Consider the following 27,922-nt stretch of genomic DNA (forward strand, 5'->3'; position numbering starts at 1 on the left):
TTTGGCTACTTTCTCGCTCTCTCCCTCCGTGCCACACAGACTGTCAAAGCGCAACGCACTGGCTCTCTCGCAAGTTACGTGAGCAAGTCTCCATTTAACAAACAAAAAAAACTATCCGGATATCCGAATTTTTATTTTATTATTTGAATGCTGAAATGATTTAAATTGCCCATCCCTAGACTGTATGTAATTTAGTTGTTAAGTGCATTTAACCAAATATCACGATTCACAAGCATTTTGAATCTATTCAGTTTTGCAAAAATAAGTATCATTATTGTCACAATATTTTTCCCTCCGCCTTCAAAATAATATCAGAGATCGAGAGCGAGAGAGAGGGTGGTGCTGTAAAATGACAAACCGTTTTGTCGAAAGAAAATGAAAATAAAGTGTTAGAGTTGTTTTCTCAGCTGCTATGTGTCGGAAGTGGTGGCTTTCAGCTTAGGGGTGTCAAACTAATTTTGCCCGATGTGCCCCCAAATAAATAAATGAACACCACTTAGCTATTTACACTTTGTACCCCCCTCTCTGTTTTTGCAGGGTGACGGAAGGAGGACTATGATAATAACAGGCCCTAACATGGGGGGTAAGAGCTCCTACATCCGCCAGGTGGCGCTAGTCAGCATCATGGCCCAGGTGGGATCATATGTACCAGCTACAGAGGCAAGACTGGGCATCCTGGATGGCATATACACCAGGTACACACACACATACATACACACACACTTACTGATTGACACATTGTCAGCCCCTTGTTGCCCATTATCAACTCATTATCAACTTAGTTCTGGTGGCCTTTTTAGCTCCTCAGTAGTTTCCAGGTAATGTGAGGGAGACCAGAGACTACTCTCCCTCTCACACACGTACGCACACTCACACACACACACGTACGCAAGTTTCTGTTCAACGCTTATGTGAGCATAGAGAGACTAAAGGAGGTGGAAAGACTGTTTCTCCTTTTCTGTCTGTTGTTGGGCAAAAGCAGAAAGAATAGTGGCCATGACAACACTAGAGGCACAGCAGATTTTAGATTTTTCTCCATCGCGCTCTCTTTTTCTTTGTCTTTCTTTCTCTAGTGAAATTAGACTTACAACAAAATTGAGTAGTGCATGGCCACCGCTGCCCCTACCGGAAAGGTACATATTAAAATCGTGTTGGATATAATTAATATTAATTAATTAATTAATATTAATATGCCATTTAGCAGACGCTTTTATCCAAAGCGACTTACAGTCATGCGTGCATACATTTTTTTTTGTGTATGGGTGGTCCCGGGGATCGAACCCACTACCTTGGCGTTTCAAGCGCCGTGCTCTACCAGCAGAGCTACAGAGGACCACAATATACATACAAATGACACAATAACACACCTCTATGGCTAATATTGGCCACATAAATGATTACTTTTGTTTTTATATTGTTAACTTGAGTGTGTGGCAGCCAAACAACATCAGCGTTAGAAGAAGACATTCCCAAATTCATACCATACGCAATGAACATAATAAGCTACGCAAAATGACAATCTTGCGTACTTGCGTCAAGTTACAAATTGCGGGGTGCACACATCTACATGTTTTTGTTACGCCTAGAGTATAAATTAGGCTTTATGTGGTCTCTCTGTTTACATGTAATTTGAGTGCACAACATCAACACATTTAGCCGTGTGTACAGCCCCGATGACTGCCCACTGTTTTGTGTGTGTTTTTGCATGGCGTACAGGCGTGTGTGTGTGGTCGTAAAGATGTGACGTTATTTTTAGTGTGACAGCCACATTAATCTCCCATAATCCTTTTGTGTTCCTCTGCAAGCCCGAATATGTGTTGGTGTCTACCACAGGTAATTTGTGTTTATCCCGACTTTTTGTTTCAATGTTGTATTTCACACAGAAAGTGTATTTTCCTCTTGCTGACTACATGTTAGTGTGGTATCTAGGCCAGTAAATAGGCCAGTATAACGGTGTGATCACTACGGTATAGGGAAATACCCCTAATCACCTGCAGATGTTTATTGTGCGTTTTGAGTGTTTAAGCATGTTTCTGTGTGTTAACACACAGAGGGGGCAGTGCCAGTCAGCATACCACGGTAAACGACAGGGTGTGTGTGTGTCTGTGTGTGTGTGTGTTTGTTGGTGTGGGTGGACGTTTGGGCGTGTGTGTATCTGGGGTGTTTGTAGGTTTGGCTGGGCATGTGTCGATTCCTGTGTGTGTGTGTGTGTGTGTGTGTGAGAGATGACTGAAAGCGAAAAGGTTGATTCCTACATCCTCCTCTGCCAGTCTCATCCCTCTCTTTATCTCACACTTGATCTATCACTTCCTCCATTCGCAAGGCCAGTGATATGTGTGTGTTTGTCTGTGAGTTTGGGGCTAAAGTTGAACTAGTTCAAGTTTTTATTAGTAGCGTGTACGGGATACACATGTATACATCGTCCAACGAAATGCTTACTGGCAGGTTCCTTCTCAACAATCCAAACAACAATAATAAAAGATAAGAATACGAACATGAAGTAAATGGAAGTAGAATGGAATAAACATTTTAGCATCAGTATAAAACAGGAAGGCACAATTTATAGACCAATATTTATATGTATATTGGGGATGGGGGGGGACGTGTAAGAGCAGTGTAATAAGTGTCTGGTTGCAGCAGTTGTGATTGTGTGTGTGTGTAACGTGTGTGGGTGTGTGCATGTGTGCTAAGTTGCGGAGAATCAGAGTAGGTGGTCAGTCCAGTTCAAGTGTTCAGCAGTCTGATGGCTTGTGGATAGACTCTGTCTCTGAGCCTGTTCGTATCAGACATCATGCAGCTCTTGGCTGGGGTGTGTGGGGTCCTTGGTGATGCTACGTGCCTTCCTCAGGCATTGTTTCAAGTAGATGATGGACCTGGATGGGTGGGAGCACAGTCCCAGTGATGTACTGGGCCGTCTTCAACACCTGCTGGAGGGCCTTGCGGTTGTAGACGGAGCAATACCCGTACCAGGCCATGATGCAACCGCTCAGAACGCTCTCGATGGTGCAGCGGTAGTATTTGGAGAGGACCCGGGGCAGCATGCCGAATTTCTTCAGCCGCCTTAGGAAGTAGAGACGCTGTTGCACCCTCTTGACAAGAGTGGTGGTGTTGTTGGTCCATGACAAGTCCTCGGTGATGTGGATGCTGAGGAACTTAAAATTTGTGACTCACTCTACTGCAGTCCCGTTGATATGGATCGCTCCTATGAGCGCCAACGTTCGCTAATTGACAGGCAGAGAGCGTGTGTATATACACACTAAGGCTGTAGATCAGAGCTCTGCCAATATTTAAAGCACAGCACTGCTTTAAGTAGGAGTATCTAAAATACTTAAATACTTAAGTATCTCTCTGCCGCTTTTCTCTTCTCACTCCCTTTTTCTCCCCATTTCTCTCCCCCTCTGTTCTGAAGTACTGCCCTGTAGAAGTGTCTGATGTTCCCTCTAGTCCCAACACTCACATGTCCACTTTTCTCATTCTCTATCTTCTCTCTCATAGACTATAAATAAGATATGCTGTATGGCCATTTACAATTAAGTGTTTTTGAGAGAGGGACAAAGATTAAGCTTTATCTGAATAATAAACTCACTATGAATATACACTCCTCTGAGATGACTGAAAGCGAAAAGATAGATTCCTCCCTCCTCCTCTGCCAGTCTCATCCCTCTCTTTATCTTACACTTTGTGTGGTCGTGTGTGTGTGTGTGTGTGTTATAAAGGACAGAGAGAATGCTATTTTAGTTTGGGAGATGAGATGACATCATCTGTTTCCTCCTCAGCAAAGTTCATCAGAGTGTTCCCTCGGTTGGAGAGTGTGTCTCGTTTTTTGTGCGTTCATGGCTGATGGTATTTGAGTGCTGATGGACGAGTGCGTGTGTGTTGTCTGTGTGTTTCTGATGGTATTTTAGCTCTGATGGACTAATTGAATCTGAAGGTTATGGAGCACATTTTCTCTTTTCCTCACTGTTGTTATGGAAACTGCAGAGGAAATGGAATGTAGAAAGCTGTTTGAAAGAACCTTACATCGACCGTACATTCAAACCAGCCATTACTATTTGTTCTCTGATGTCTCCTATCTCTTCTCTGTTTTCATGTCATATATTGTATCAAAATGGTTTCCATGTCTTGATTCTGCAGTCTGTATTGTAGTATCTATCTGATGCAGTGCTTTAGACGCAACCTGCATGGACTTTGCGCTTCAGAAGATCCACTCGTAGTCAATCCCTTGGCAGCGGAAACGCGATAGACCAGTCTCCAGGATTTTGTGATCAATAAAATAAATCAACAATTTCCCGCATTTTGTGCAGATTTGAAAAATCACAACACTAGTACCGGTTGACAGGTAGCCTAGCGGTTAGTGAGGTGAGCCATCAACCCTCAAACATCATTAAAAAACGCAGTGAAATCCTGGAGGGACAGATAGACCTCTGGTTCTAAAGACAATTTGGTAGTAGGGATGATTGAACCCTGAGTGAGGATAAGCTTACTCCAGAAGTAACAGACCCTTTCAATCTATGTAGACTTTAAGGGGCTGTTTCCCTGACACAGATGTAGCCTAATCCTGGACTAAAAAGCATTTTCAACTGAGATTCTACATTGAGCCTGCTTTTAATCTGTGTCTGGGAAACCACCCTTCAATGTAGACTCTCTATTGAAAGTGTTTTTAGTCCAGGAGTAGGCTCATCATGGTTCATTCACCCAGCCCTGAATGTTTCATAGCTGGATTGCAGGGGATGTTTTGTGTAAAGGGCATGGTTGTTGTGTAAAGGAAAAGTCTTCCAATGCTCCACTGGCGTCTGTTCTGTTCAGAGGGAGTGTGGACAGAGGTGGCATGGAATGGCTTTCTGGTGGGTGGCACAGCACGGCATGGAGGGTCCTACAACCCATCTGCCTTCGCTTAGACTCTGAGTGTTCCCTGGCAAACTTCCGCTAGTCTGGAGGCCTAATCAAGAGAATAAATAATTAAATAATGGAGGAAGTGAAACAGAATAAATGAAGGACTGAAAGCGTACAGCGAATAGGCAGAAAATCCCTCCCTAAACGAGAGGAAACTCTAAGACAGCCATGATGTCCCCAGATGCTTATGGTCTGGTGAAATGGAGATAACAGCTCCTTATTTTGTGAGTGGGTGCCAGTCCGTACAGCCACAGAATATTAAAGTATGGAAAATGGAACACACTCCAAACTAATAGTTTCATTGTTTTATTTAGAAATAAAAGACCACACAGTTTGCTCTGGCAGGTTATCTACATGGCATCACTGAGCCAGCTGAATAGCCTCATGATCTTATACTCTACGTCGGTCCACTGCTAGGCTACATTATATATTTTACTGATTTAATTTCCCTGGAGTGTGACACACACATGCACGCAACGTGCACACCCTAATTGGTTGATGAGATGCAGAGGCATGCTGGCTACACCCCTCTCCTCTCTGGCATGTGCCGTAACCATGGTTACATACGTTAGTGGTTTATCTGATTGGTCAAATGACAAGAAGCATGTTCAGAGGTGCGGAAACCATATTGAAAATGAAATTAATGTTGCTTGTAGAGTCTAGAAATGTTTATTATTAGTCAATGGTTGTCGGTGAGAGTCCAGAGCTGGCTAGGGAGAGACAAATCTAGTTCATGTGAGTCGCGGATTCTCGCTCTTTCTCTTTCTCCTTTCTTCTTTATCTCTCTCTTCTCTGTGTGTGTGTGTGTGTGTGTGTGTCTCGTTTTATTAATCTCTTATCCTGTGATTTGCTGCATGTTTATCTGACAGCATTTCAACAGAATTCTCATCTGCATCCTAATCTAAGGCTCTGCTCACACACACGCATGGACACACACCAGGATTTCTGTTAACCGCTAATAGCCTGCTTTTGTCAGATTTTTTTCCAAAGCCAATTGTCCAGGAGAATTAGGGAAAAAATCCCATTAGGAATAATGATTTTTTGCCTATTTAAATTATGGAAATACCAGTCGATGGAAATACATTTGACTGGTCATGCTTATCGGTCTATAGGTTAATTAGCATAAGTTAGTGGAATTAAATTGCCGCGTGTGTACAGTTTTTTTCATTACCTATCTTGTCACACAGAGCCTTTGAGTGGAACATCTGTCAGGTGCTTTCAAGACAACTGGAAACTCTGAAATATACGAGGTCAAATCATGACGTCAGTGATCTTCAGGTCGGAAAGTCGGAACTCTAGAAAGAGGCCCGAGTTCGAATTCCGAGTTGGATGACCGTTCAAAAATATTTTTCCCAGTCGAAGCTAGTTTTTTTCCCTGTTGTCTTGAAGTCTGAGATTTCCGAGTAACCAGTTGTTTTGAATGCGGCATTAAACGGCAACGGAAGGCAGGCTTCATCAGCGCGTCACACAACACAGCAATGAGATGGAGGCAGTATGCATTTTGAAAACATACTTCATTGTTTGAAACCGGAATGTTTTAATATACACTGAACAAAAATATAAACCCAACATGTAAAGTGTTTGAGGTCCCATGTTTCATGAGCTGAAATAAAATATTCCAGAAATGTTCCATACGCACAAAAAGCTTATTTCTCTCAAGGTTTGTGCACAAATTTGTTTACTTCCCTGTTAGTGAGCATTTCTCCTTTGCCAAGATAATCCATCCATCTGACAGGTGTGGCATATCAAGAAGCTGATTAAACAGCATGATCATAACACAGGTGCACCTTGTGCTGGGGAAAATAAAAGGCCACTCTAAAATGTACAGTTTTGTCACATAACACAATGCCACAGGTGTCTCAAGTTTTGAGGGAGCGTGCAATTGGCATGCTGACTGCAGGAATGTCTACATTGGCAGTAGAATGGCCCGTACTGAAGAGCTCAGTGACACAACGTGGTACCATCATAGGATGCCACTGTTCCAACAAGTCAGTTCGTCAACAGTTCTGCCCTGCTAGAGCTGCCCTGGTCAACTGTAAGTCCTGTTATTGTGAAGCGGACATGTCTAGGAACAACAACGGCTCAGCCGCGAATGGGGTAGGCCTCACAAGCTCACAGAACGGGACCGCCAAGTGCTGAAGCGTGTAGCGCTTAAAAATGGTCTCTCCTCGTTTGCAACACTCACTACAGAGTTCCAAACTGCCTCTGGAAACAACATCAGCACAAGAACTGTTGGTCTGGAGCTTCATGAAATGGGTTTCAATGGCCGAGCAGCCGCACACAAGCCTAAGATCACCATGTGCAGTGCTAAGCGTCAGCTGGAGTGGGGCGGCAGGTAGCTTAGTGGTTAAGAGCGTTGTGCCAGTAACCGAAAGGTCGCTAGTTCTAATCCCCGAGCTGACTAGGTGAAAAATCTGTCGATGTGCCCTTGAGCAAGGCACTTAACCCTAATTGCTCATGTAAGTCGCTCTGGATAAGAGCGTCTGCTAAATGACTAAAAAAAAAAAAAAAAAAAAGTTAAGCTTGTCACCATTGGACTCTGGAGCAATGGAAACTCGTTCTCTGGAGTGATGAATCACGCTTCACCATCTGGCAGTCCGACGGAGAATCTGGGTTTGGCGGATGCCAGGAGAACACTACCTGCCCGAATGCATAGTGCTAACTGTAAAGTTTGGTGGAGGAGGAATAATGGTCTGGGGCTGTTTTCCATTGATCGGCTAGGCCCCTTTGTTCCAATGAGGGGAAAGCTTAACGGTACAGCATACAATGACATTCTAGACGATTTTGTGCTTCCAACTTTGTGGCAAAAGTTTGGGAAAGGCCCTTTCCTGTTTCAGCATGACAATGCCCCCGTGCACAAAGCGAGGTCCATAAAGAAATGGTTTGTCGAGATCAGTGTGGAAGAACTTGACTGGCCTGCACAGAGCCATGACCTCAACCCCATCGAACACCTTCGGGATGAATAGAACGCTGACTGCGAGCCAGGCCTATTCGCCCAACATCAGTGCTCGACCTCACTAATGCTCTTGAGGCTGAATGGAAGCAAGTCCCCACAGCAATGTTCCAAGATCTAGTGGAAAGCCTTCCCAGAAGAGTGGAGGCTGTTATAGCAGCAAAGGGGGGACCAATTCCATATTAATGAGATGGTCGACGAGCAGGTGTCCACATACTTTTGGTGATGTAGTGTACCTTTGTGTGTGTGTGTGTGTGTGTCCCTCTCAATCCCTCTCTTTTCTCTCTCCTCTGTTCTGTTTTTGTGCTGTGAGTTGAGTTGAGTCGGAGTCTGTAGGAGGGGGTTCAAGGTTGTGTAAGGAGATTGTGTGTTGTTATTAATGGACAGTAGGCTATTGGCGTCACACAGGTCCAACAAGTGTAGGTGTTAGTACACATACAAGCTGTTCTGTCTTTTCACTGCCTTGTGGAACACACACACACCCTAAAGCTGTGTTCCTCCTCTCTTCCTGTAAAATGTAGAAATAAAATGAGTAGAATTAAGTGGACGCATTTCATTGTAAAATTCTTCTCTCCTGTGTGTTATTGGTCTGTAGGATGGGAACGTCTGAAAGCATAATTAACGTGTGTGTGTGTGTGTGTGTGTGTGTGTGTGTTGGTAGAATGGGGGCGTCTGACAGCATCTATAAAGGCCGGAGCACATTCATGGAGGAGCTGACGGAAGCCTCGGAAATCGTTGCCCGGGCAACTGAGAGGTCATTGGTCATCCTGGACGAGTTGGGGCGGGGCACCAGCACCCACGACGGGATAGCTATCGCCTATGCTACTCTGGAGTACTTCATCAGAGATGTGAGTGTGTGTGCATGCATGCATCTGTATGTCAGCCTATTATCCTATCCTAGTCATTGAACAAACTTACTTTCACAACAAGACACATTTTTTCTTAGAAAATAAGTAGAAATTGAATTTATGTTATTGGATTTTCAACATTGCAGAACCAATTGTTTTTGGAAATTTACATTTACAATTTGAATGTAGAAAATAAAACAAATGGCATTGACAAAATTATTGGCACCCCTGAGCTAGTACTTGGTTGCATAGCCTTTTGCCAAGAACTGCCAACACATGCTTGTAGCCATCAATGAGCTTGCTGCTCCTTTCTACTGGCTCTTCAACTTTAAACTGTTTCAATTCTTCAACGTTTGTGGGTTGCCTTCGACCAACTGCTGTTTTCAGATATCGACATAGGTTTTTGGTGGGATTCAGATCTGGACTCATCACTGGCCATTCCAGAGCAGTTTGAAGCAATCCTGGGTGCTTTTTATGTGTGTTTGGGGTTGTTGTCCTGCTGGAAGACCCACGAAATTCAAAGGAGACCCAGTTTTTGGACAATGGGTTGAACATTGCAATCCAAAGCACCTTGATAATCTGCTAATTTCATGTCTTGCACACGTTCAAGTCCCCCAGTAGCAGAGGCAGCAAACTAACCCCACAGCATTATCGAACCTCCCCAATGTTTGATTGTAAGGAGGGTGTTATATTCTTCACTATAGTTACTTCACTTGACTGTAAGTGTAAAGGCCAAAACACACTGTGCTGATGAATGGTAAAAAACAGCGGGTGGCCGTCCTATCTTCTCTGACCAGAAAGTCGGACGTCATTTTCTGTTCAATCTGTACAAATCTACATGTTAAATCGCCACACACGGTGATCACGAACACTCCAGACACCCACTGCTTTTAGACGTTCGTCGTTTGGCCTTCCTGACTTATGTCTCCCTGGCTTCACTGGTAACATTGTGCTTTAAGTGCTATATACACTTTTCAATACACACACACACACACACACACACACACACACACACACACACACACACACACTCACACCCCTGTACCCCATAGAGCTGAGTCAACACCTCCAGTGGGGTTTTATGTCAGACGCCCTCCAAATCACTAAGTTATGGCCTCCAATAAAGCTTTTTGGAGCTGTGTGTGGGTGTTTTGTGTGTGTGTGTGTGTGTGTGTGAGAGCGCTGTGATAGTTTGTTTTTCATACGTGGAGTAGGCCCTAGAGAGATACTGGGAGCCGAACAGAGCTAGAAGAGGGAGTATAATTGAGGGAGGTAGAATTGATCTATAATGCTAATATAATGGAGCTGCTTGTCGTGGGTGTGTGTGTGTCTTTTGTGTGTGTGGGAGAGGATCTCACATCACCTCTGCTTCAGGACCTGCAATTTTTTTATTTGTATTAAAAGGAGGAGGGGAGCATTGATCCAGATAGGAGGTAGAGAGAGGAGGAAGGCAGATGCATAGAGAGGAAGAGAGGTGACATGAAGAGGCAGCAATAGAGGTGTGGGGAGTAAGACAGACAGAGTAGAGAAGTCACCTGATGTCCCTCAGGACTCCTCTGGATGTTGTTGCAAATTGTTGCTGGTTTGACTCTTAAGTGACAGAACAGTGGCCTGGTCCCTGATGCGTGTGTGCGCTCATGAGTGGGTGTGCTCGTTCGTGGGTGCGTGTGTCTGCATGTTACTGGTCTCTCTGCCTCTCAGGTCTCATTTAGTTCCACCTGGACTCCACCGCTCCAGGGGGAATATATTTATCAGCGCACATTCAGGTCCTGTGGGAATGAGCTTATTGGTGCACATGGGGGATCTTGTTTAGCAGAATCTACAGTGGTGAGGAATCACCCACCATATGTCTACTAGCTGGGGAGCTGATGGAGCTGGAGAGAAATGGGCCCCTGTGTGCAGCTCCATGATGAGGCTCACACTGGTTGTAAAGCTGTGTTGTTGTCGACCTCTGCACACATCCAATCAAGGTTTTACTATGTGGTTGTTGTTTCAGCCTCCTCAATTGAATGTGCTTATTGTCCCTCTGGATTGGATCGTCTGCTAAATGACTCAAATATATTCATCTAAATGCAATCAAGCTAAGTTAGTAAATTAGCTTTTATGTTTATTTCTATTTCATCTCATTCAAATCACAGCAAACACTGGCCTCATTTTAGATTTGGTTAATTAATTAATGCCTGCGGCCAAGACTGAATTCAAACGTGAGTTGGTTTCTGGGTGTGGTTTTATGTGGGTGTGTGTTTTCACAGGTGGGAAGAGTTAGACACATTGTTGTCAATTAGCTTCATCCGACTGGTGTGCAACCGAGGCAAAATTGGTTTGACTTTGGATAGCCTATCTCCGGGGCTAGTTAGGGACCGTCAATAAATTACACAATGTAAATTAGACAATATTTTAATGTTCAAATAAAAGTTTATTGCTCGCGTACACAGATTAGCAGATATTATACCAGGTGCCGTGAAATGCTTATGTTACTAGCTCCTAACAATGCAGTAAAATGTCAAACAAGTACACAAAAAATCAAAACGTAAAATAAAATAAATCAAGAAATGTTGGAACGAATCCAATTGACAACAAAAAAAGTACTATAACAGTCATCCAAATGCAATCTATTCGTATATACACCGGATAAATGTATGCAAGATGTACTAAGAATGATACAGTATGTACAGCAGTAAATATATTAGTGAACTATCTATGTCAAGCATCCAGTATATAAATAAATCTGCGGTGTGTGTATAAACAGTGTAATTAAAATGTAATGTACAGTAGTAGAAATATTAGAATGAGCTGAGAATTGGCCCCCCGTGGGATGTTGAGAATTCAGTATTTAAATATACAGTATAAAACCCCATGGTACAGTATATTATAGACGCAACAATAGTTTTCTTGCTGGAAGGATGGATAGACATTTTGCGTTCTCCCATAGGGACATTTCGGTAAGTTTAAAACAGTGACACTTCAATGACCGAGAAAGATTGCATATCAGAGTGCCTTCCGGTTGAATATCCTAATATTTTCTCTGCTGTGGGCTAACTGGCTGTGGGCTAACTGGCTAATATTTCATTTTTGTTAAAGTAGAAACCGAAAAAGACAGAATTAGGTTTACAGATCATAAGCTGTGTTCGAATACCTGTACTAACATTCTATATACAATTAGTTAATTTTAGTATACTGTAAACGAGCGGTATCCTTTCAGGTGAGAGTACTAGCGCTTCGGCGGTCTACCGGAAGTTGATGCTGTTGCTATGCAACTTCTTGCTAGCTTGTTAGCATAACTAATTACTAGCTAGACATCATTAACAATGTCCATTAAGAACGCACAACGATTATACCACTTAGCTAAGCTAAGAATGACTTGAATAATCAAGTCAATAGGTTGTGTTCGTAAATTCACTCTGGCTATCTACTCCGATTTCAGAGCACTCCTGTCTGAGTGTGCCAGAATGCATGAATAACGCTCAAAACCTGTTGAATATGGCCGGTGTCAGTAAACGTCTGCAAAATAGCGTAATTAAATTGTTTCCAGCAGCACAGTTACGGTCACCAATGCTCTGGATAACATGAAAACAGCCTAACCAGCTCTGCTAGGGTGAGTAAAATGGTCAGGGTGAGGTGTTCTCTCATTTGTGTCTGGAAGTACAGTTGAAGTCAGAAGTTTACATACACCTTTGCCAAATACATTTAAACTCAGTTTTTCACAATTCCTGACATTTAATCCTAGTAACAATTCCTTGTCTTAGGTCAGTTAGAATCAACACTTTATTTTAAGAATGAGAAATGTCAGAATAATAGTAGAGAGTGATTTATTTCAGCTTTTATTTCTTTCATCACATTCCCAGTGGGTCAGAAGTTTACATACACTCAATTAGTATTTGGTAGCATTGCTACGGCTGCGTGGTCCCATGGTGTTTATACTTGCGGACTATTGTTGGTACAGATGAACGTGGTACCTTCAGGTGTTTGGAAATTGTTCCCAAGGATGAACCAGACTTGTGGAGGTCTACAATATTTTTTCTGAGGTCTTGGCTGATTTCTTTTGATTTTCCCATGATGTCAAGCATAGAGGCACTGAGTTTGAAGGTAGGCCTTGAAATACATCCACAGGTACCCCTCCAATTGACTCAAACTGATGTCAATTAGCCTATCAGAAGCTTCTAAAGCCATGACATCATTTTCTGGAATTTTCCAAGCTGTTTAAAGGCACTGTCAACTTACTGTATGTAAATTCTGACCCACTGGAATTGTGATACAGTGAATTATAAGTGAAATAATCTGTCTGTAAACAATTGTTGGAAAGATTACTTGTGTCATGCACAAAGTAGATGTCCTAACCGACTTGCCAAAACCTATAGTTTGTTAACAAGAAATGTGTGGAGTGGTTGAAAAACGGGTTTTAATGACTCCAACCTAAGTGTATGTTAACTTCCGACTTCAACTGTAGCTAGCATGCTAGCCAACGTTAGTTAGTTTGGGTGCTTGACTGCCGTTGTGAGGTCAGAACGCCCGGATCAACCCTACTCCTCGGCCAGAGCAGAGCGTCAAGTGCGGAGTGCGCTCTGAACGCTCCGTGAGAGTTAGGTACAGTGCCTTGCAAAAGTATTCAACCCCCTTGGCGTTTTTCCTATTTTTTGCATTACAACCTGTAATTTAAATGGATTTTTATTTGGATTTCATGTAATGGGCATACACAAAATAGTCCAAAATGGTGAAGTGAAATTAAAAAAATAACTTGTTAAAAGAAATTCTAAAAAATAAATAATGGAAAAGTGGTGCGTGCATATGTATTCACCCCCTTTGCTATGAAGCCCCTAAATAAGATATGGTGCAACCAATTACCTCCAGAAGTGACATAATTAGTTAAATAAAGTCCACCTGTGTGCAATCTAAGTGTCACATGATCTCAGTATATATACACCTGTTCTGAAAGGCCCCAGAGTCTGCAATACCACTAAGCAAGGGGCACCACCAAGCAAGCGGCACCATGAAGACCAAGGAGATCTCCAAACAGGTCAGGGACAAAGTTGTGGAGAAGTACAGATCAGGGTTGGGTTATAAAAAAAAGATCAGAAACTTTGAACATCCCACAGAGCACCATTAAATCCATTATTAAAAAATGGAAAGAATATGGCACCTGCCAAGAGAGGGCCGCCCACCAAAACTCACAGACCAGGGAAGGAGGGCATTAATCAGAGCGGCAACAAAGAGACCAAAGATAACCCTGAAGGTCACCCGAGTGGCGCAGTGGTCTAAGGCTGTGCCACTAGAGATCCTGAAAATGGCTGTCTAGCGGTAATGAACAACCATCTTGACAGAGCTTGAAGAATTGTTTTTAATAATAATGTGCAGATATGTATCTCCCGAGTGGCACAGTGGTCTAAGGCACTGCATCGCAGTGCTAGCTGTGCCACTAGAGATCCTGGTTCGAATCCAGGCTCTGTCGTAGCTGGCCGTGACCGGGAGACCCATGGCGTGGCACACAATTGGCCCAGCGTCGTCCAGGGTAGGGGAGGGAATGGCCAGCAGGGAGGTAGCTCAGTTGGTAGAGCATGGCGTTTGCAACGCCAGGGTTGTGGATTCGATTCCCACGGGGGGCCAGTATGAAAAAATAAATAAAATGTATGCACTCACTTAACTGTAATTGTGGACTACAGGAAAAAAAAGAGGACTGAGCACGCCCCCATTCTCATCGACGGGGCTGTAGTCGAACAGGTTGAGAGCTTCAAGTTCCTTGGTGTCCACATCACCAACGAACTATCATGGTCCAAACACACCAAGACAGTTGTGAAGAGGGCACGACAAAGCCTATTCCCCCTCAGGAGACTAAAAAGATTTGGCATGGGTCCTCAGATCCTCAAAAAATTCTACAGCTGCACCATCGAGAGCATCCTGACTGGTTGCATCACCGCCTGGTATGGCAACTGCTTGGCCTCCGACCGCAAGGCTCTACAGAGGGTAGTGCGTACGGCCCAGTACATCACTGGGGCAAAGCTTCCTGCCATCCAGGACCTCTATACCAGGCGGTGTCAGAGGAAGGCCCTCAAAATTGTCAAAGACTCCAGCCACCCTAGTCATAGACTGTTCTCTCTGCTACCGCACGGCAAGCGGTACCGGAGTGCCAAGTCTAGGTCCAAAAGACTTCTCAACAGCTTCTACCCCCAAGCCATAAGACTCCTGAACAGCTAATCATGGCTACCCGGACTATTTGCACTGCCCCCCCACCCCATCCTTTTTACGCTGCTGCTACTCTGTTAAGTATTTATGCATAGTCACTTTAACTCTACCCACATGTACATATTACCTCAACTACCTCAACTAGCCGGTGCCCCCGCACATTGACTTTGCAACGGTACCCCCCTGTATATATAGCCTCCCTACTGTCACTTTATTTTACTTCTGCTCTTTTTTTTCTCAACACTTTTTTTGTTGTTGTTGTTTTATTTTTACTTTTTTTGTTTAAAATAAATGCACTGTTGGTTAAGGGCTGTAAGTAAGCATTTCACTGTAATGTCTGCACCTGTTGTATTCGGCGCATGTGACCAATAAAATTTGATTTGATTTGATTTGAAGTCGCTCTGGATAAGAGCGTCTGCTAAATGACTAAAATGTAAATGTGATATGGTACAATCCAACCCAGAAAGACTCACAGCTGTAAAACGCTGCCAAAGGTGATTCTAACAAATATTGACTCAGGGATGTGAATACTTATGTAAATGAGAGATTTCTATGTATTTTTTTAAATATATTTGCTAAAATTTCTAAAAACATGTTTTCACTGTTATCATTATGGGGTAGTGTGTAGATAGATGGTGAATCTATTTAATCCATTTTGAATTCAGGCTGTAACACAACCAAATGTGGAATAAGTCAAGGGGTATGAATACTTTCTGAAGGCACTGTAAGTGTCCAGGCAATGTTGTTCTGCACTGAGATGGCTCCACCATCTTAGCCTTATTTATCCTCACTTTCTGACAATTATGTAATTCGTAAACAACTTAGCTATTTAAATGCAAGCAGCAGGTGATGAGACCATTTAAGAAAATATTACAATACCAAAACATAATGTTAGGTTCTGAGTTCTGGTACAATGATCCAGACGGACTCCATTTAAAAGTTATTGCTCGATTTATTAAACTACGCTGGGTCATACAGCCGCAAAGACAATTTACAGAATCTCAGTACTAGATAATTATCCTTCTCATACACAAAAAGCTATTTCTGAATATATTCATACTCAAGTGAATATATGGATGCAAAACATATTGAGAGAATATAATGATAGTAAAGCTATAAGACAGTGTTGTAGGGCAGTAGTTTACAATCTATTAGCTCTTAACATATGGCTCCTATCTCACCCTTATGGAAATATTCTGTTTCAGAGACAGGCCCCCTTTGTACTTTGCCTCAGGCCAAATACAATTGCACATAGATCATTCCATTTAACCCATAATGCATTAATCACTATTGCTAGGCTACTTATATGCTTATAAACATACACAAACTTGCTCAAGTCAATTAGTCAGTTTCCAACAATAAAAATCAAGGTCTCAAGTCAACCTTACCAACATGATTGTAATACAGTCATCAGTACTATTCATATTAACCTACTGGTCCTCCTTAGCACAGACAAACAATATGAAAGAAAGATTGTTCAATTTATTGTAAATGATGATGTAATGGTGAATGAATCACACATTGTTGAATGTGGTAGCTGCAAGCCGTCTCTGTTTACATCCCTCTCAGTCCAATCACCAAAGATGGCTATAGTAGAAGGAGAGAGGTTACAATAGAAAAGGATGGGGGGACTAGGTGGAGGTTCAGATTTCCTGGAGGGTTACCCTCCGGTAGCTTATCAACCAGCTACTTATTAGAATCAGGTGCACTAGATTCGTTTTTTTTAGTTTTTTTTGTCATTTAGCAGACGCTCTTATCCAGAGCAACTTACAGGAGCAATTAGGGTTAAGTGCCTTGCTCAAGGGCACATCAACAGATTTTTCACCTAGTCGGCTCGGGGATTAGAACCAGCGACCTTTCGGTTACTGGCACAATGCTCTTAACCACTAAGCTACCTGCCGCCCTGTATCAGATCATGCTGGATCTTGCGTTAAGTCTGTTGATTCCATCTCGATCTGGTCATCACCATTGGGTTACTCCAGCCCTCAGGGGCCTGATTGGTGTCACACTATTTCCCCAGCCCCAGCTAACACCTGATTTTAAACTAATTGCATTCCAATGACCAGAGTTGCCCATCTCTGATAGACTGTTACCACAATCACCTGAAAAACATAAATAGTGTCATAATTACTTTGATTGCAAACTGTAGCAACACTGAAACTTTTTTTTTAAACAACCAATGCTCTCATGTCTAAGCTACATGCTTGTGGTTGGCAAATAAAGCATAAAAGATACATGGAACAAACATTCATTGAAGTATAGTCAGTGTGTTCAGAGTTGGATCATGTCTACATTCTGTAACCAGGGAGACATGAGGTGGGGAATGTGTTTAGTCTAGATAGAACAGCATTTCTTAATCCTAGTCCCGGGGACCCAAAGGGGTGCACATTTTTGTTTTTACCCTAGCACTACACAGTTGATTCAAATGATCAACTTATCATCAAGTGTTGGTGATTTGAATCAGGTGTGTAGTGCTAATGCAAAAACTGTACATCTTCCTCCTCTGTCCCTGTCGCACACTGGGCTTGAACCAGTGATCCTCTGCCAATTGGGTGGCTCCATCCGCAACATTTCAAGCTAGCTGTGGAGTGTGCTTACAGCACGTTCTTAACTCTGTTACACTAATACATGATCACATACAAACGTGTATGTCTTTGATTCGTCTCGTGACCCACCTGCCCTCGGTACTACTCATTCATATTGCCTGTCTCTCTTAGTACTTGTACTCCTCAGTCTTGCCTTCATCGTTCTTCAGTGAGACAAGGTTGTGGTATTGGGGGGGTTGCCCTCGGCCTCATTCATCCGAGGCAGGCCTCTCTAGAGGAACACTGAGGGGGGAGAGAGGGATAGATGGGAAGGAGAGAGAATTGACATGGACTTATCAGTAATATATACCAGTATAAATACAGGTATTTCGGTTGGAAATGGGGTCCTTGTCGAGGCAAATAATGCATAACTAAACCTTCTAAAAAGACATTGAGGAGCCATTGAGGGGCCACATTTACATTTACATTTTAGTCATTTAGCAGACGCTCTTATCCAGAGCGACTTACAGTTAGTGAGTGCATACATTATTATTTAAATTTTTTCATACTGGCCATACATGGAGAGGAAGCCATAGGTGGAGTTGACTCTGTACGTCTCCTACTTGAACATTTCACTGGCAAGCCAGCCATTAGACTAACAGAGATTAAAAGGGAATGGTGGTTAGTGTGTGTGTCACAGTGTGTGTGTCACTGTCTGTCACCAGTGGTATACTATAAAGCAAGCTAGATCTACTCAGGCTTTTATAAAGCTAGCCAGTTTCAGTTAGCTTCACATTCCAGGTCAGGCTTCATCCGTACTACGACCGTGGATATTGCTCGCCCGCCTGCCACTAAATAATCTGATTTCATAGATCCTCAACTCATGGCTCAGACACTTCATTTAGGATAAATGGAGTTAGCCCTTAGTTAGCCTGCCCTGGAGCAGGTTAGTTCTGAAGGTTAGTTCTGAAGGATTCGATGCCATAGAAATGTACCTGGCTAAAAGGTGAGCCACTGTCTCGGTTGTCCCAAGTTGACCAAAGTTACCTCGCTAACTCCTCAAACCTGATTCGTAGTATAGGGCTCAGGACGAAGCCCCCCTCTGTTGCCGTCTCCTCTGTCCCACTGCTACAGCACTGTGCACAGCGTGTCTGTGAATCGCTGTGTCTGTGTTACTTTCGGTACTTCTGTCAAATATGTGTGTCAGATCAAGCCTGTCTATCAGCGACGCCGACCCTTTATTATAGCGCTCACCTTGCCTGCTCCACTTACTCATTGCTAGCCTGCACTTGGAGTCTGGGCTACATCATGTTAGCTCCCCACTCAAGATGCACAGAAGTTAACACACTTGAATGTAGCGACACGGCATGTAGAAATGTATGAAACTGTTCATTACTGTTCACAAAACAATGTCCATACAGACTAGAACACTTTACCATGGAAGATGATACTGGTAGCTTCCAGCTTTGTAGGCTAACTTTCCTTGCTAGCTGACAGCTAAAGCTAACATCAATTCACTACCTTAGTACTTTGTTTGTAAACCATAATGCAAAATATGCTGATTTCAAAGCTGATTGACACCAAAAACTTTATTCATTCACTTATTCGGTCTCTCCCGAAGATGATCTATTGCCTCAGCGAATTGACCACTTCGTGAATTACGTCATTATTGGTTAAAGAGAGAGTGGACACATTTTTATAAAAGACGTTACATCTATGCAAATGTTGTTGATCAGTACAATAAAATAAGTCCCAAATGGAAGGGAAACAGATCGCTTGTGATCTGTGGCCACATGAAATAAGCTCAATAACTCAATGCATGCACACACTCCTATTGAATATGCATTCACCTGTATTGTGGATAGGTCTAGGCTACATCTTGATTTACCCAGTTTATCAATATAGATTTACCATTCAAATAAATGATTACCATTATGTAGTTAGATTGGTAAAAACAAAGTCAAATTGATTGTATGATTGTATAATTTATTCATTAATGCATACATGGCTGTCACAGAAAAATGCTAATGTCAAAAAATGCTAATGTAATGATATTGAACTCAAAAGATGCCTAATGATTGAACAGAGCAGTAGCTGAGTTTATCTGTCTCGATCAAGTACCATTCTGTGACTTTGGCTAATATGCCTTTTTTTGTTGCTTTGGTATCGTTTTGGTATTGTGGATCGTGATGGTGGCGCGTATTGTGATACTAAACCTGGTATCTGTATCGAAGTCAAAATTCTGGTATCGTGACAACACTAACACACAGACACACACACACACACAGACAGATGAGACATAACTGTAAATCAACCACACACTAACACTATCTACAAAAAATAAACAAACCAATCAGTAATTAGGAATTGATGATTCATCATGAGATGGTGAGTACTGAATGACTCCAACTACTTAACATAATTGAGATGGCATTGTACTGTAGCATGAGGTCATAAAGACAGATGGAGACATGCTCACATCTGTGTGTTGCTGTGCCTCTACCTCTTTCTTCCCTTATTTGCTTTTATTTTCTGGTGCCCACTCCTGAAAGAGAGGTTTCATTAGACTCCATTGAACGACAAGGCAGATCGTTCCAATATATAACCCTCCAGCAGTCTCCAATAATGGTCACATTGTTGGACCATACACTACTATCTACAAGCCATCAGACTGCTGAACACTTGAACACTGGACTGACCACCTGCTCTGATTCTCTGCAACTTAGCAAACATGCACTCACGTACACACCCACACAGACATACACACATCCACACACACATCACAGCTGCTGCTACCAGACTCTTATTATGAGTGCTAAATACTGCACAATTTTAAAATGTACCCCCAATCCCCTCTTCCCCAAAACACGTGTAAATATTTGACTATAAATTGTGCCTTCCTATATTATACTTATGCTAAAATCTTTTATATTCTACTGGGCCATTTACTTTATGTTCATATTCTTAACTTTTATTTCTTATTGTTGTTGCATTGTCGAGAAGGAACCTACAAGTATGTGTATCCCGTACATATGACTAATAAAACTTGAAACTACTGTTATACAGTCTGCTACATTAGCTTGTAACACTGTTCACTACATTAGACTCTCTGACAATAACAAAGGGGCTGAAGTCTACATCATCCTATATTACAGTACACTCCATTAGGCCCCAGTAACTTCCATTAGCCTGCTGTGTGTTGTGTCGCACCTTGAACTGAGGCCAGTCATTGGGCATGCCCGGTCTGTGGGTGTTATTCCACCAGTGCAGTTTGTCCTGCTCATTGATGGCCATGAGAGTGTTGTGGAGCTCATTAAACACAGCCTTCACACTGGGAGATAGAGAATTAAAGGGGGAGAGAGAAAGATGGAAAGGGTAGGGAGAGAGAGAGGGGGAAGGAGGGATCATTGCATGACAGAAATTATCAGTGAGAAATTAGATAAAGACCACCCACATCCACACACACCCTCCTATTAACAGTCTGACTGCAGGTGTATCCTACTTCTCATTGTTGGTGACATCCATTGCGGGTAATTGCTGATCCTCTTCCTCTCCTTCTCCTGTGAATGCAGGGTTCTCCCCAAAGAATGTAAGCGGGGCGCTGCGCTATCTTGTGGACTGGCTGCACCACTATGTAAAATATTTTTTTTTTTTTTTTTTTTTTTTTTTTTTTTTGTTATTTACTTTCTTTTTTATCATTTAAGGCCACCCTAATTGAGTATTTTTTGCTATAAATTTCAGGAATTGGCAGTTACAGGTGTTAAAAAATCTCCCCCACTAAATAGCTAGCACACAGTGTTCTTTGTAGCTCAGCTGGTAGAGCACGGCGCTTGTAACGCCAAGGTAGTGGGTTCGATCCCCGGGACCACCCATACACAAAAATGTATGCACGCACGACTGTAAGTCGCTTTGGATAAAAGCGTCTGCTAAATGGCATATTATTATTATTATTATTTTATTATTATTCTTCACTCCTGCCCTCGCTGTCGTTAACAGAACTGTGGGAAAACAGTGCCTGATAGGCGAAGGACACTGTCTACTGGTGTCTTAGCTATCGTTAGCTAGCCAGCTACATATCCCTCCTGCTCTGAACCTATCTAGCTAGCTACCGGCGTTGTCACTCCCGCCTCTTCTTCTGCGGGGTTTATCGGCAGTTGGCATCCAATGTTATGGTGCATGACCGCCACTATTACCGCCACCTACTGGAGCTTCCTAGGTTAAAAATGAACCAATAGAAGTATAAAGAGGGGTTCCTGCAGATGCAGGAATGCCCACATGCAGGATCGCCCCGAATTGCGGCCCGCAATTGCAATTACTGCCCAGCGACAGTTTCAACAAACAAAGCAACAACTTTTTACCTTAGATAATTCTAACCTCAACATAATGGCTAGTTGGCTATTTCAGTTAGGATTATTGTACCTGTATTGAATGTCCAATCTCCTTACGACGATGTCCTATCGTTACAATATGGTAACTCACCTATGCATAAAATGATCCCGGCCTTCTTCTTCTATGGTATTATGGCGGTCCGCAAACAAACGTTAGAGGTGCATGCCGCCACCTACTGTACTGGAGTGTGTAGTCAATCACAGCTTACCGACTAAATGAATAAAGAAACAAATATTAAGAAAAACTAAACTCTCCTACCTAATCCTGTACTACTAAGAAAATATTTTAAAAAAGAGCTCTACTAACTCCTAGCAAACCGTCACCCATCCCCCAAATCCCTTCTAATCTTACATTTGGACTCAACTACCTCTCCCAGTCATACTGTCTGAACTAACTTGACTGTGTATCAGGATTCCCCAACTGGCGCCATAAAAGACTGTTAAGGCATATGTGATCGTATCAAGTAATCAAGATAAGAAATTATTATGTTTTTGTGAAATACTATCAGTTGGGGGTCTTTGCGGTCAATTTGCAGTGTACAAATTATAATTGTAAAATGGATTGTTTGGATCCTGGATGCTGATTGGACGAGCAGTGTTCCAAGCTGTGCTGTATTGGTCGTCACTGCGTCTTCATAAGAAACCTGGTTGAGACCAACCGGTGCTGGCACTTTGCTCTGGTTAGCACTGACATGTCGGACCTGGTTAAGATCAGCCACCAGCTGGACGGCCCTTGGCATTTTCTAGAAAGATCAAAGGGCCCCCGAACCCAATAACTAAAACATATTTACGTACAGTGCCTTCAGAAAGTATTCCCACTCCTTGACTTTTTCCACATTTTGTTTTTACAGCCTGAATGTATTATTTTTTGGGTGTCACTGGCCTAAACACAATACATCATAATGTCAAAGTGGAATTATGTTTTTAGAAATGTTTACAAATTAAGTAAAAATGTTAAGCGGAAATGAGTGAATAAGTATTCAATCCCTTTGTTATGGCAAGCCTAAATAAGTTCTGAGTAAAAATTTGCTTAACAAGTCACAAAATAAGTTGCATGGACTCACTCTGTGTGCAATAATAGTATTTGAAATGACTACCTCATCTCTATACCCCACATATACAATTATCTGTAAGGTCCCTCAGTCGAGCAGTGAATTTCAAACACAGATTCAACCACAAAGACCAGGGAGTTTTTCCAATGCCTTGCAAAGAAGGGCACCTATTGGTAGATACAAAAGCAATAAAAATACAAAAGCAGACATTGAATATCCCTTTGAGCATGGTGAAGTTATTCATTACACTTTGGATGGTGTATCAATACACCCAGTCACTACAAAGATACAGGTGTCCATCCTAATTCAGTTGCCAGAGAGGAAGGAAACCACCCAGGGATTTCACCATGAGGCCAATGGTGACATTAAAACAGTTACAGAGTTGAATGGCTGTAATAGAAAACTGAGGATGGATCAACAACATTGTAGTTACTCCACAATACTAACCTAATTGACAGTGAAAAGAAGGAAGCCTGTACATAATAAAAAATATTCCAAAACATGCATTCTGTTTGCAATAAGGCACTAAAATAAAACTGCAAAAAATGTGGCAAAGCAATTAACTTTGTCCTGAATACAAAGTGTTATGTTTGGGGCAAATCCAACACAAAGCATCACTGAGTACCACTCTTCATATTTTCAAGCATGGTAGTGGCTGCATCATGTTATGGTATGCTTGTCGTCGGCAAGGACTAAGGATTTTTTTTGTTGGATAAAAATTAATGGACTAGAGCTAAGCACAGGCAAAATCCTAGAGAAAAACCTGGTTCAGTCTGCTTTCCAACAGACACTGGGAGAATTCACCTTTCAGCAGGATAATAACATTAAACACAAGGCCAAATCTACACTGGAGTTGCTTACCAAGACGACATTGAATGTTCCTGCGTGGCCTAATTACGTTTTGACTCAAATCAGCTTGAAAATCTATGGGAAGACTTGAAAATGGCTGTATGGCAAGGATCAACAACCAACTTGACAGAGCTTGAAAAGAAATGTGGGGGTACAATCCAGGTATAAAAAGCTCTTAGAGACTTACCCAGAAAGACTCATAGCTATAATCACTGCCAAAGGTGATTCTAACATGTATTGACTCAGGGGTGTGAAGAATACTTATGTAAATTAGATATTTCTGTATTTCATTTTCAATACATTTGCTAAAATTTCAAAAAAACATGTTTTCACTTTGTCATTATGGGGTATTGTGTGTAGATGGGTGAGGGGGGAAAAAAATATTTAATCAATTTTGAATTGGTGGACCATTCTTGGGAAATTGTTGAGCATGAAAAAAACAGCGTTGTAGTTCTTGACACACTCAAACTGGTGTGCCTAGCACCTACTTCCATACCCCATTCAAAGGAACTTGCATCTTTTGTCTTGCCCATTCCCCCACTGAATGGCACACAAACACAATCCATGTCTCAAGTCTTAAAAATCCTTCTTTAACCTGTCTCCTCCCAATAATCGTCACTGATTGAAGTGATTTTAACAGGTGACATCAATAAGGGTATGTATTAGGCTGTTTGAGAGAAGGTTTGAATCCTAATCAACCCATTCAATGTGATTACATCTGTTGTTGAAGTACAGTAGATCATTAAAGCTACAGTACTCTAGCACAATAGTCAAGCTGCTTAGCTGAAAAGCCTTGTTAGTGCATAGGTCAAATTTAGCTTTTGACAGAAGCTAATATTTCACTTAAAACTGTTTTTTATATTAATAAATATACAGTATATGTATGTGAATGGTGCGTGTAGACAGTATGTTAATAGAAAAGGTGTGTACACCAGTAATTATATAGGATGAACCATGACTAGAATACTGTATATACACGGAGTGTACAAAACATTAGGAACACCTTCCTAATATTTTGCCCTCAGAACAGCCTCAATTCGTCGGGGCATGGACTCTAAAAGGTGTCAAAAGCATTGTGTCAAGTTGGCTGGAGGTCCTTTGGGTGGTGGACCATTCTTGATACACACGGGAAACTGTTGAGTGTGAAAAACCCAGCAGTGTTGTAGTTCTTGACACACTCAAACCGGTACGCCTGGCACCTACTGCCATACCCCGTTCAAAGGCACTTAAATCTTTTGTCTTGCCCATTCACCCTCTGAATGGCACACATACACAATCCATGTCTCAATTTTCTCAAGGCTTAAAAATCCTTCTTTAACCTGTCTCCTCCCCTTCATCTACACTGACTGAATGGATTTAACAAGTGACATCAGTAAGGGATCATAGCTTTCACCTGGATTCACCTGGTGAGTCTATGTCATGGAAAGAGCAGGTGTTCCTAATGTTTTGTACACTCATGTACATATAGAGTGGGTAAAACAGTATGTAAACATTATTAAAGTCCTTGACCAGTGGGCAGCAGTCTCTGAGATGTAGGATAGAGTGCTGGGTGGTAGCCGGCTAGTGACAGTCTCTACGGTTCAGGGCAGGTTACTGGGCTGAAGCCGGCTAGTGATGAATGTTTAACAGTCTGATGGCCTGTAGATCGAAGCTGTTTATCAGTCTCTCGGTCCCAACATTGATGCACCTATACTGTCTCCGCCTTCTAGATGGTAGAGGGTTGAACAGGCTGTGGCTCAGGTGGCTGAGGTCCTTGATGATCTTCTTGGCCTGGCTGTGACACCGGGTGCTATAGATGTCCTGGAGGGTGTGTGTGTTGCACACCTTTTAGTTTTCTCATTAAATACTTTCAATATTTGTATATGAATTTCTACAATTTATAGTTGGATTGAGGTTTTTAAGTCTTTGAAATTTGGAGCTATTGGAATTTTAACATATTGTCCCATTTACATTGTGTAATTTACTGACGGTCCCTAACTAGCCCCAAAGGGATATCCAAAGTCAAACCATATTCACCACAGGTATTACGATTGGGTCACGTGCAGCTGCACTCCGAATTGATAATTACTTGTGTGCTGCCAGCTGTGGGCATGTGGGCAGCATTGGAATGAACCCAACATTTCTGTTGTGACATACTCGGGTACAAAACTTTGTTTTGGACGAGACTGACTTCATGACCAAAATTATCCTATTTACACTCTGTAGTCAATTTTAACAGAATAAATGTTTGACTCATATCGATGCTACATAGGCTGTTTTCTAAATTAGAGGTTTAGGGGCATTTGCTCTTTAACACTATCCACATTTGTAAAACAAAAACAGTTTTCCATGAGAGAGCTCTCAAGGTTTCATGTTTTACAAAATAAATAGTTGGAACTGAATGTTCATGTTATATAAATTGGGGGGGAATTGTAAATGTTTAAGTTGCAGCTAATGCCTTTCTAAGCTGTTTTTGGCGGTGGTTTGGCTAGAAAAGCACAGGCTAACGACCTGTTGTGTAATAGCATTGATTTGTTTGAACAACTTCAAAGGAGGGAGTTTATAAAAAGACAGAAACATGGCATTGTTTCAGGGCTTTTACTTCTCCTTCATTTAGTAAGAAATGCTAGGTAGCTACATTATTTCTGTGATTTCCAGTCCATACACACACTACCATCACCACCACCCCCTCTTCCTGCTCCTTCTTTTCCTCACCATTATCATCACCCTCATCACCATCCGACATGAGTCTGCATCAGAACAGGAGTCCTGGTTGTCATAGTAACCAGTCTGTCCCGATCTCCTATGCTCACCTGTGAGGTAGATTGTAGTTATGTATCTGTCTTGTTACCTAACACTCTGAATGGAGCATTGTGGACAGACAGCCTTGAAGCTCAACGTTCTCTCTCTTTCTCTGGGGACTTGGAGAGGGAGTGAGGAGAGAGAGAGAAAGAGAGAGACACTGTGGTTGCCATAGCAAAGCTCTCCCAGAGACTCAGAGAAAGAGAGAGCTCAGAGGAGTTATGTTGGCAGTCAGAACCAGCACTGAAGTGTTCTTTCTCCCACCTGGTCCTGGTGAGATACATGGTGTGCAGGCTTTAGTTCCAGCCTAGCACTAATCTCCTTTGACAGCCTGTTAACATAATAATGTTACATAGCTAGCACAAGTGAGAACTGGTTCTGGAATTTGGCTCTGGAAATGGCTTGCTGTTATTACAATTAATACCACAATACCAACCCGTTAGACTACAGTGAGTTCTATTAGATGAGTGGCCCCACCCTGTACCCTGACCTCTAACCTCTGAGTGTCATCAGGAGGGCAGGTGTGGTTGTCCTGGCAATCTGTTGTTGACCTTAGGATACACCACTGGGTGTTATAGGGCCGGTTTCCCGGACACAGATTGAGCCTAGTTCTGGACTGAAATAACTGCTCAATGGAGATTCTCAGTTTAAATAGATTTTTACTCCAGGACTAGGCATAACCTGTGTCTGGGAAACCAGCCCATAGTGCTATAGTGGCCTTTTACCTTAAACATCAGACAGCAGGTTAACCAAGGTACACAAATTGGCACACATACACACGTATTTATAGTGCTGGCTATGATACAGGTAGTAAGCTCCCCAGTACAAAGCTCCTCTCTTCAGGTCAAGAAAAGTTGACTCCTCCCTGTCGCTCCTCCCTCTGTGTCTCAGAGCTCAGTCAGAGCCTCTAACCAGGTTTCACAATAAGTGTAAAGCAATAGCATGAAGAAAAATGATTACCTGGGTTGATTGAATGACTGAAAAGGGCCGTGCACTTTTCTTTTTATTTATACAGATGATCTCAATGAAATTGAAAATATGATTGTTCACTTACTGTTGAATGGTTGACCTCTCTCTCTTGCTCTCCCTTTGTCTCTATCTCTCTTTCTCCCTCCCTCTCTCTATCTTCATCCCTTTCTCCTCCCCCTTACCTCTCTCAGGTGAAGTCTCTAACTCTGTTTGTGACCCACTACCCTCCTCTGTGTGAGCTGGAGCGGGTGTATCCTCAGCATGTAGGCAACTTCCACATGGCCTTCCTACTCAATGAACCAGACATCGCCACAGACGGTACGCTGGTGGTGTGTATGTATATGTGTGTACATGCTTGTGGGTCTTTCTGTAAACAAGGGCACCAGTGAGGATTTCCTACACTTGACAACTTGTTACAGCTGTTGATAAATCATTGATAATAATATTTTTGTCATTACATTAAGATTCAAGGGGGGAACATGGCTAT

The 27,922-nt window shown here is 42.3% G+C and overlaps 1 protein-coding gene across 1 annotated transcript in view; it reads left to right on the forward strand.

Annotated features, from left to right (window-relative positions):
* msh3 (mutS homolog 3 (E. coli)) overlaps positions 1-27,922 on the forward strand; it is a 100,165-nt gene that overhangs the window by 60,854 nt on the left and 11,389 nt on the right. The window contains exons 20-22 of the mRNA XM_084177168.1: positions 538-695; positions 8,508-8,694; positions 27,627-27,753. Coding sequence (XP_084033294.1) covers positions 538-695; positions 8,508-8,694; positions 27,627-27,753 — 472 coding nt within the window. The remainder of the gene's footprint in view (positions 1-537; positions 696-8,507; positions 8,695-27,626; positions 27,754-27,922) is intronic.

Source organism: Coregonus lavaretus (assembly GCF_964263955.1).
Source record: "Coregonus lavaretus genome assembly, chromosome: 14".
NCBI classification, from domain to species: Eukaryota; Metazoa; Chordata; class Actinopteri; order Salmoniformes; family Salmonidae; genus Coregonus; species Coregonus lavaretus.